Source organism: Orycteropus afer, unplaced genomic scaffold (assembly GCF_000298275.1).
Source record: "Orycteropus afer afer isolate SDZICR_OR568_19922 unplaced genomic scaffold, OryAfe1.0 scaffold00014, whole genome shotgun sequence".
Lineage (NCBI taxonomy): Eukaryota > Metazoa > Chordata > Mammalia > Tubulidentata > Orycteropodidae > Orycteropus > Orycteropus afer.
This window is the reverse complement of record NW_006921601.1, coordinates 20,186,509-20,196,595: the sequence shown is the minus strand read 5'-3', so window position 1 is coordinate 20,196,595 and position 10,087 is coordinate 20,186,509. Positions and strand designations below refer to the sequence as shown.

The following is a 10,087-nucleotide window of genomic DNA, read 5'->3' as shown; positions in this document are numbered from 1 at the left end:
AGAACAATCATGGGAGAAAGAAGGGCTGTTTATGCACAGGGAGACAGTTTAGTGGGCAGGAGCGCATGGAGGGGTGGACATAGGGAAGAGATAACTATCGAGAGGAAGTGGGAGGGGAGCTGTTGCATTGGGGTAAATTGTAGTCATGTCATGAGACAATGTGTGTGTGAACTGCTGTATGGAAAGTGAATTTGCCTGTAAACATTCACCCAAATCATAATAAAAAAATAATAATAATAAACATAATATGGTAGTCAATGATTTTCAAGGGCTTGACCGTTTCATTTTGCTCATGTACCCATCAAAATCCGCAGGGTTATTTTTCACTGCCAAACTTCCAGTACCCTTCCTTTACCCTTCTGAACATGCCCTACATTTATCTGAACATGCTCTGCATTTGTAAGCACTTCTCATGGCAATAACGCAAGAGGAGTAGCAAAGATAATCCTAACAAACACATACACAGGAACACTTCCCAGCCAGACACTTCTCCCCAGCCACCACCCCCATGCAAAGGAAGATGTGCCTTTACCTTGGAATAAAAACGCTTTGCTGGCGTTATGCAGTCCAGACACCTGAGTGACCCCAATGGTAGTGTTCACAAGGTCCAGCTCGGTGATAATATCCATCTGAAGGTCAGGGTCCATCCCAAAGCCCATCACTGCAAAGGGATAAACCATTGTTTCAGCTTAAAATGTCAAGTGACAGCAGCTAGCCACAAGAAGAAGCAACAACACCGATATTGAGCAGAGAGGCTACAGAGGCAGTGCGTACCAGGGAGGACAGAGAAGCCTGTGACCAGAGCTTAGAGACCCTCTCTCCCAGGAAGGAAAAGGAAAGCAGCTCTTCACTTCATCATGCCCCTGATGTTGTATTTGCGCCTCTTCCTACCTGCACTCCCCATTACAGATCTGTAATTGCTTGTTCAAAATCCTTGAGGCCAAATATATTTTAGGATTCAGAAGACATCATAGTTTAAAAAGGTAATATGGCCCACAGACTACATTTGGTGCGATACCTTCAGCAAAGTCTGGATCAACACCCCATAATCAAACACATTCATATTTCAGGAGCAAAAAGTATGATGTTTGCCTCTAATTAAGATAAAAACTGTTAAAAGCCTTGTAACAGTTTAGGTCAAGTTTCTGCCACCAAACGAGTTCAGCTCAGGGCAGATTCTGTTGTTAAGTGAATTATGAAGAAACTTTGAGCTTCCAAGCTTTTTTGGATTTCAGGTCTGTGGACACAGGCAGAATTGTGGCTTTGCTTTTCTTGCTTCACAGACAGATGCACTAACGAAATCTGACACTAATACCACCAGTAACTGCTTCCACTGAGCCCTCACTACTAACCAGACCTCAACTACCTGTGGCAAAGAGGAAGGAAATGGAGACGGACTGGCCAGAGAGAACCACCCTGGAATGGTGGCTATGTTTCCATCCAAGAGGATTCCTGGATGGAATGCTAGATACCCTGACAACTGTGGTGATAGAATCTTCTTGGGACCAAGAAGCATGTCCCTGAGCCTGCTGTTCCCTTGTCTGAGAAAGGTGAATCCCCAAGGATGTCTCTTACTCGTGGGGTGTTCTGTGGAATGATTCACTCATGATTACAAAGTAGTTTCTCCGATTCTATGTGAATACGGCTAGAGATCACTCTAAGAGACCATGTTAAGCCATTCATAAAGGCTGTGTCTCTCTTCTCTCAGCATCTCAACAGAGCAATTCTGATTGCAAAGTTGGAAATGTTTTAATCAGCAACAGCTGTCAACTATTGCCTGCCGGTAATGCAGGCGCTGAGACAAGATTTGGAGATCTTGCATACAATTTGTCCCAGAGAGACTGTGTGAATGATCACTGGGACCTAATGAGCTATCACAGCCTCAATGGTCATTCCATCTTCACCCCATGACCCCAAAAATTTAGGGCAGGAAATCTGCCCACTGTTTCCTACCAGGAAACAGGAACCAGCGCAGCAGTCTAGGGATCTCTCAAGAGAAGTCTTCCTTGCCAAGACAGACAAAAGGGTAAATTAAAGGCACAGTGGAGTTTTACAAGTTCCTTCTCAGTTCCTGTCACGCTTTCTTCCTTTTTCTCTCCTGAACTAAAGGTATGTTCTCTCCTTCCAAGTATAACCAGTTATGAGACCAAACATAGACATCTCTTCCTTCCGTTCATTCTGCATTAATTCATTTAGTGTTTTTTTCAACAACTATTACTGCATGCTTGCTATATAACATACACATTGCTAGGCACTGAAGATGTCCTCATGCAGCTTGCACTCCTAGGGATAGGGGGTGAGGAAAGGGCAAAAAGCAAGCAAATAAACACACAATTAAGATGATTTCAGAGGGCAATAAATGGCATGAAGAAAATACCAAGTAATGGAATAGAGTAACTTGGGTGGGAGACCTATATTAGAAAGGATGGTGGGGGGAAATTCTTTGGTGCTAAAATCTGAATGACTAGACAAGTCCAACAATGGGAAGATATGAGGGTGGAGGAAGCTTTATAGGCACAGAGAACAGTGAGTGGAAACAAGGAACATATTTGGAGTAGTCAAGGAATAGAAACAAGGCTAGAGAGGCTAGAACAGAACAGGCAAGGGAAAGAGCAGTAAAAAAAAAAAAATGAGGAGGCAAGCCAGAGCCAAATCCTACAAGGCCTTATGATGTACAACAAGGTGCTTGGACATTATTATCACTGCAATAGGTTTTGGTGAAAGGTTTTATCATTTCTGTTTTTTTAACTTTTTATTGTGATTTGGGTAATAGTTTACACAGCAAATTCATTTTCCATTCAACAGTTTCTACGCATTTTGATTCATGACACTGATTGCAATCTCTACAATGTAATAACTCTCTTCCCACATCCTCCCTGTGGTTACCTTTTCCCTGTGTCCTCCTTTCCTGAGCATTTCTGACTTCTGAGCTTTCTCCTTGCGTGCTGCCCTTCTGGTCTCCCGTGGTTGATTGTTCTAAGAAGTGCACCTTCCTGGTGTAATTGTTCACCTCATAAGCCTGTCTGTTGTTTGGCTAAAAGTTAAGCCATGGGAGTGAGTTCAATTCCAGGCCCAAAGGGTGACTAGGGGCCACAGTCTCTCAGGAGTTTCACCAGTCTCTATATGACCAGTAAGCCTGGTCTTTCCACCAATGGAGGATTTTAAGGTGTGTGTTTGAGGCAAGAGAGGTGGGATATGCTCTAAATTACATTTTACATATGATCCAACCAAATGTCCATCTTATCTGCCTGATACTGCTAATCCCACACATAGACTCAATTCACAAACACTGATCAAATGCAAAGAAGAAGTGAGCTATAGCTGGGCATCTATCAGCCCAAGTCACAGCATTGTTGTTGTTGTTATTTGCCGTCGAGTCGGCCCCGACTCATAGCGACCCCGCCTTGAGTTTTCAAGGCAGTATCACTACGGAAGTAGGATTGCCCAACCTGCCTTCCAAGGAGTGGCTGGTGGGTTTGAACTGCCAGCCTTCTGGTTAGCAGTCAAGTGCCTTAGGCACTATGCTACCAGAGCTCCTTAAGTCACAGCACTAGAAGCCCCTTTTTGAGACTGGTGATATTTGGTTCCAAGTGGCCTTGGTGACCAGCAGTTCTGTAATCATCTTGAAAAGACAGGAAAAGAACTAATATTCAATTTAATCTAAAGTACTCTACACCAATACAGCAGAAATTACATCAAGGGTGATCCCAGAGAACTCTTTCTCTGGGCATGAATTTGGAAAGTGGTCTGGGGAATGTGCCCCTAGCTAGACACAGAGGAAGGAACCATCCCTGTGGCCCCAGTGCTTTGAATAGGGCCTGACCTATTAACTGATTAATTGATTAGTGAATGCCCCATCATGCTTTGGGTGCAATGACCTCAGAGCAATCTGCATCTGGGGATAACATGAGAGGATGGCACGGCATGTGGGCCAAGGAAGCCACAGTCCCTTTAGGGACTGTGGTTGACTGAATACTTTACTCCTCCCTCTAGTATCCACAGCTTTTGTCCAGGGCTGCAAACCAGTTCCTTCCGATTTGACCCTCTGAATGTGGACAGAATTTGCATTTCTATCCCAGATATACTGAATCAGAACCTATGTTTTAACAAGATCCCCAGGTGATAGGATCTTGTTAAAATGTAGCTTCTGATTCAGTACATTCTCCACAGGTAGTCAAACCAGAATGAACCAGTGTAAAACCCTGCTTCTGTCACGTGGTTTTGCAGTTCCTTGCACTAGAGTTGGAGTAAATCTCCCCATCTCTCAGTTTTGAGCTCAGCCATGTAACCTGTTTTGGCCACTGGGATGTTACCAAATGGCCACTGGGATGCTAGCAAAATAAAACAAACAGAGGCTTGAAATGTGCTTGTGCGATGGCATTTGTCTTCTTGCACTCCTGCCCTCACAGTAAGAACATGGCCCTGCTACCTCACTGGTCCAAAGAGGATGGGACACATGAACAGTCACCTTATCTGAGTTTGAGACCAATCCCAGCCAAACCTGGTTTAGATCAGCCAAGCCCCAACCAACCTTCAAGCACCTAACCCAGAAGAAATGATTGCGGCTTTAAGCCACTGAGTTTTGGAGCAGCTATCATGCTGTGTTATTGAGGCAATAACTGAATGATGCAGGGTCTGAAGACCCACTGGGATGGTTGGTCATCCTTAACATACCCAAATCTCTCAGACTGGAGACTCTGTAAGTGGGCAATTCTAGATGGCACCCAAATGACTCTGCCCAACTGGCAGAGCACCCCTATGGTGCCCCTGGACCCCCACCCCCAGATGAGAACAGAGAACCCTCAACCCAGATAGTATTGTACACAGGGCATTAAACTAGCCAGCTTCAGTCCTTCCTATCTGTTTCCTTCACTGACTGTACCCTTGGAAAAAACACTTCTCAGAGCCTGAGTTCCCCCATCTGTAAAATGGAGTTCATCAGGTATCAACAACCTGCCTCCCAGGCTTGTGAGGTTTCAGTGATAACTATGGGAACACTTCTAGCAACCCAATCCGGCACAGAGTTGGTACCAAGCTGGGTTCTCTGCATCTGTCTTTCATAAGACCAGCTTTCCAGGTGGTTTCAGATGCCTAGTCCTCATATTCACTGGAATTGTACAAAAGATACAACAGGTCCCCTTTTTCCCCAACTCCTCCTCAAGTACAACTGACTTAGAAAGACTTCTCAGCCTGAGTTTGCTTTGTGAAATCTATATATTAAGTCTATATTCTCTGCCCCTTCCTTCCTCATGACCTGAAAATAAAGTGCCTTCTCTGGCTCCAAGATAACTAACTGTACTGCTCTTGTTATGAAAACACTCCATAAAAACAGAATAAGAGAAAAGAAATCCATTAGGCTTCCAGATATAGTTTTCTTCTCTCCTTTTAATTGGTCTCCTTCAGGATGAAAATGCCTTGTGCCAATAGCAGGATGTTGTGAAGGATAGCACTTTGCACACTGCCTAGGGAATCACAAAACCTATTAATAATAAGGCAGCATTTACATGGCCTCTCCTGAACCTCACAGAGTGTGAGAGTGTTGGTTCCATTAATTTTTTTATTTGAATGTTTCTGCTTCTTGTCCAAGCATGGCATGCCTTCCCTTTCTAGGGAAACTCTACTAAAGTTTTCTACCTTGGACACAACTGCTCTACAAATGGCTGAAGCTGGGAATTGGAATTAGGCAGGATAAAAAGCTCCTGGGGAGAGAAAACAATGTCAGCGTCTGGAGACACTTGAGGCCTGGCTCTGGGATTCAGAACTTCCTCCCTAATCTCCCAGGACACCCGCTACTGCTTCTGCTGCAGGCTGCTCCTTAGCCCTACCCAGGAGTACTCAGGTCCAAAGCCCACTAGGTCCCCTGTCGGGGTCTGGGGCCCAAGCTCCAAGGCAAATCTTCCTGGGTGTAGCTCACTTCAAATCTAATCCAGCTCACTGCCCAGGGAAGTAGCTGTTTCGCCTGCTACATGCCGAGTAAAATGATGCTGGAGAGATGCTCCAAGACCTCATTTCATGTTAGGATTCACAACTACTTCATCAGATTTAGGCCCTGGGTGCCTATGACGCTTCTTAATATTCCAAAAGCAATTGCCTTGAGAACATGCTCAATACCTGTTCCAAGCTGGCTGGTATTTTACATGATCACTGGAGCCTGGGGCTCATGTTCACAGCTTCATGATTTATTTTATAGTTAATGGACTGGGAGGTTCTTTCAAAAGACAATCTTCCCTTTCCAGCAGGTGGCAGCAAAAGACATTCACTTATCACCTAGGAGCTTGGATGCTATAGTGACTCCCCCATCCCCTGTCCTAGAGACAAAAACCATCTGGAAAGTTATGGGGAGAATAATCATTACGTTTTATGTTATTCATATTCCAAGCCCTTGATCTTCTTGTGACATAGTTTATTAGTGTTATTATTTTTAAAAAAAATCCAAGCTCACAGCCATCGAGTCATTTCCCACTCAGAGCGACCCCTACTGGGTTTCTGAGGCTGTAAATATTTTGGAAGTAGACCACCCAGTCTTTCTTCCACGGCAGGTGGGTTTGAACTGCGGACCTTCCAGTTAGCAGTCAAGTGCTACACCACCAGAGCTCCTATGTTATTATTGTAGCCTTCTAAAATTTTATTATTAGAGATGTACCTGACAAGCCCTGGTAGCACGGTGGTTAAAGTGCCTGGCTGCTAACTGAAATTTTGCTGGGCAGTCTGAACCCACCAGCCCCTCCAGGGGAGAAAGACGTGGTGTTCTATTTCTGTAAAGATTTACAGCCTTGAAAACCCTGTGGGGCAGTTCTACTCTGTCCTGCGGGGTTGCTATGAGTCACAATCAAATCGACAGCAGTAGGTGGGATGTACCTGAGAATCCTGAAATTATTTTTCACCAAAAATGACAAGAACTGGAGAACAGTGCCTCCTACCTTGACTCCACTTTAAACTTTAAAGCAAGTTCCCTTAACAATGAGCAATTCAAGCAGCAGCGTTTCCTTGTGACACCTATCATTAGATCTTTTCATATGTAACTACTACTGCACTGCAGTCCCAAGTTAATTAAAATGTGCCTGATATCATCTACTCGTTTCCATTAAAAGGAGAGTGATATCTGAGCAGTTCACTAAGTGAACCACATGTTTATTTTATCTCTAACAGCCCAGACAACAACTGTTGCACTTGAGAAACTTTCCAAATGGGTGTTTGGATCCTGACAAAGTAATTGCCTGCCAGCCTTTGCTACCTAAGGAGAGGAGGGATGTGTGATGCTGGGACAGTGGTTCCTACAAAATCAAAGGGACGGCACCCAGAAAGCTGCTGATCATATCCCTCCTCCAGCTACAAAGAATTTTAAATGAAAAAATTGAGTTATAGCCCCTCCCTCTTGTCTGTGATTCGCTTGCTCATTTTTGTAGAAAAAATATGTGGCTTCTGGTGTTCAAACTGTGACAAGTGGCACAGAAGAATCCAAATTCAACAGTCACAAGCAACAGTCACAAGCAATGGGTCAGATCCTTTGCATAACTCCCGGGCTTTGCAAAAGCTGTGTTCTGCCTGGAATGCCCTCCCCTCTTTGTCCACCTAGAAAACACCACTGAAAAGTTTGTTTCACCTGGAAAGACACAACTCTCAAATGACACTTCCTGAATAAAGTCTTCCCCGCTCCCCAACACCCCCTCCTCTGTATTTCCTTAATACAATCTTCTATTCTGACCCCATGCACCCCTCATCATGCTGTGTAGTAAAAATGCTTTACAGTTTCTACCTAGAGTCTCAGGTAAACTGTTAAGTTCCTAAAGTCAAAAACCAAGTCATTTCCTCTTTGCAAAAGCAGTTCCTGGCACCCAGCAAGACTGTTGTTGAATGAATGAGTAAATATTTGAATGAATCTTTACAACAGTGTTTTTACGAGATTTAAAGGTGACTGGGGGGTCGCTGTGAGTCAGAATCGACTCAGTGGCAGTGAGTTTGGTTTTGGTCTCTCGGGGGCGATGGCAGTAAGTCTGAGTTATGTAGGGGTGGGAAGGGGAAGCAGCTTGTGTTCTTAAAAATCTCCTCCACACCAATGCGCCCTACAGACAGTTCATTTCCGGAAGGGAGCACTTTTTGGCGACTTTTGGAGAGTAATGAAACAAAGGATTTGGCCATATTCGGTCTTGATCTGCACCTGGGGGTGTGAAATGGCCGCTGGGCTGCCCCCTCCCCCCGAGTTTGTGTCTTCTGTTGCTCTGTTGTTGAGGTTCCTCTGCAGGGCGGATCCACCTCCAGATTCTCCCGGTGCAGGGCCGGCAGTCCACACTCTGCACTAGCCTCGCCTGTCTTGGTCTTCCTGGGACACTTTCCTTCCAGCGCGTTCTTAGTTTTAAAAGACTAACCCATCCCTATGGGCGGGTACTAATAAAACCACTGTTTCAGTCTGGACTGAGCTTTGGCGTCTCTGCAACCTGGGAAGCTTGGATGGAGGTAAACGGAAGAGAAGAGGGTTCTTTTTGTCATGTCCCCCGGAGAAATCCACACCCCCACGCTCTACGATTAAGCAAAGGGAAAGACTCTGCCCACTCAGTCCTGGGGAAATGGCTAACACCGGCTGGAAGCACTAGACGCCCAACTCTCGGATTCCGGCGCATGCTAACTGCCTAAGAGCGGAGGGAGCCTGGGGCGCAAACGGAGGGAACTTCTGAGTCAACCAAGCTTCGGAGCCCCTCCCCAGCGGTCTCTGGATAAACTTAGTCTTCGGCCTGGAAAGGAGGGAATGACTCCACAGAAGGGAAATGAGAGGGGAAAAGGGCGAAGACACACCGATTCCGGGGTGCCAAATGGGCAGCACGCGCTGAGGGTGACTCACAGAAAAGAAAATCCCTCGACCCCTCCTCCACCAGCGGTCCCTATTTTTGCAATTTCCTCCCACCCTCCCCCTCTACCAGCCTGGTGGAGAAGGCTGGAGCGAGCTGGACTCCTAGCCTCAGGGGACACCGGGGGCGGAGGTGGAAGGAAGCTGAAGGCGGTGCGCTTTGAGTCCCCACAACTGCGTCTCCGGTAGCAGAACCAAGTAGGGACTTAAGACAATTACCAGTTATCCTTGCTTTCCCCTCCCCAGGCCCCAACCTGCGATTATCGCAAGCAAGAGCTGGTTTGAAGCTTGAGAAAATCCACACGGGTTGACTCCACTGCTCCAGTTCCCAGGATAATCGTTTGTCCAACCGTTGGGGGACGACAGGGAAGAATATATCCAGAGTTTCCCCAGGGAGAGTCGGGAGCCGACGAGAAGAACCCGTGAATCTTGGGGTTCGTCCTCAGCCCTCACCACGGTCTCCCTGGCCCAGGTCGCGCCCGCCGGCCGGAAGCGCTAGCTCTGCGGGTGCGCTTCCCGGAGCTGCCCCTTCCCGGTTCAGCTGGGCGCAGGGACAGCGGTTCCAACGCACCTCTCAAGTTTAGGGGTGCGGGGCTCGCGGATCCGCCCAGCTGCGGGTTTCGACTACACGAGACTCGGATGCTGGTTACGAGCAGCAGGAGGGTGCGCCCGCTCGGCCGCGCCCCTGAGCAGGAGGACTCGTCGGAGACATCTTCCAACCCATGAGCCCCGCTTCTCACCCTCTTACCCAGAACCGGGCAGAGATGCGAGGACCACCCAGATCACTGCACCAACCCTCCCACGGAGCAGCGCGGAGCTCTGCTCCGAGTCTCCTGACGCCGGTATGGGCGCTTGGCACGCCTGCGGGGCTACCCTTTTCCCTGAATTCCGACCCAGCCGTGCTTACCTGTCCTGGCGGTGCACACACAGAACCATACAACTAAGATCACATCCAACGGCATCGTTCCCAAGGATCCCGGCCAAGCGGGGTGCGACGAAGCCCGAAGGAAACAAATGCGCCTGAATCCCGAGGCGCGCCGGGCGCGGAGTCGCCAAACTTGCTAGCGAGCGGCGGGGGAAGTGGCTCGGCAGCGCCGGGTGCTGCGCTGGGGAATCGCGCCCGGAAAGCAGCCCTGGCCGCCCCGCCCCCAGCCCGCCCCCCACCGCGGGTGGCAGTAGCGCCGGGCTGAAGGTCTGGCCCCGGCTGCGGCTGCGCTCGGCTTGGGGCTGGGGCGGAATTGCAGG

The 10,087-nt window shown here is 47.6% G+C and overlaps 1 protein-coding gene across 1 annotated transcript in view; it reads right to left on the bottom strand.

Annotated features, from left to right (window-relative positions):
• The window catches only part of NELL1 (neural EGFL like 1), a 1,238,690-nt gene extending 1,228,886 nt beyond the window's left edge, over positions 1-9,804 (bottom strand). Inside the window, exons 1-2 of the mRNA XM_007955935.2 lie at positions 9,750-9,804; positions 533-661 (exon numbers count right to left, since the gene is read on the bottom strand). Coding sequence (XP_007954126.1) covers positions 533-661; positions 9,750-9,804 — 184 coding nt within the window. The remainder of the gene's footprint in view (positions 1-532; positions 662-9,749) is intronic.
• Positions 9,805-10,087: the final 283 nt, after the last annotated feature.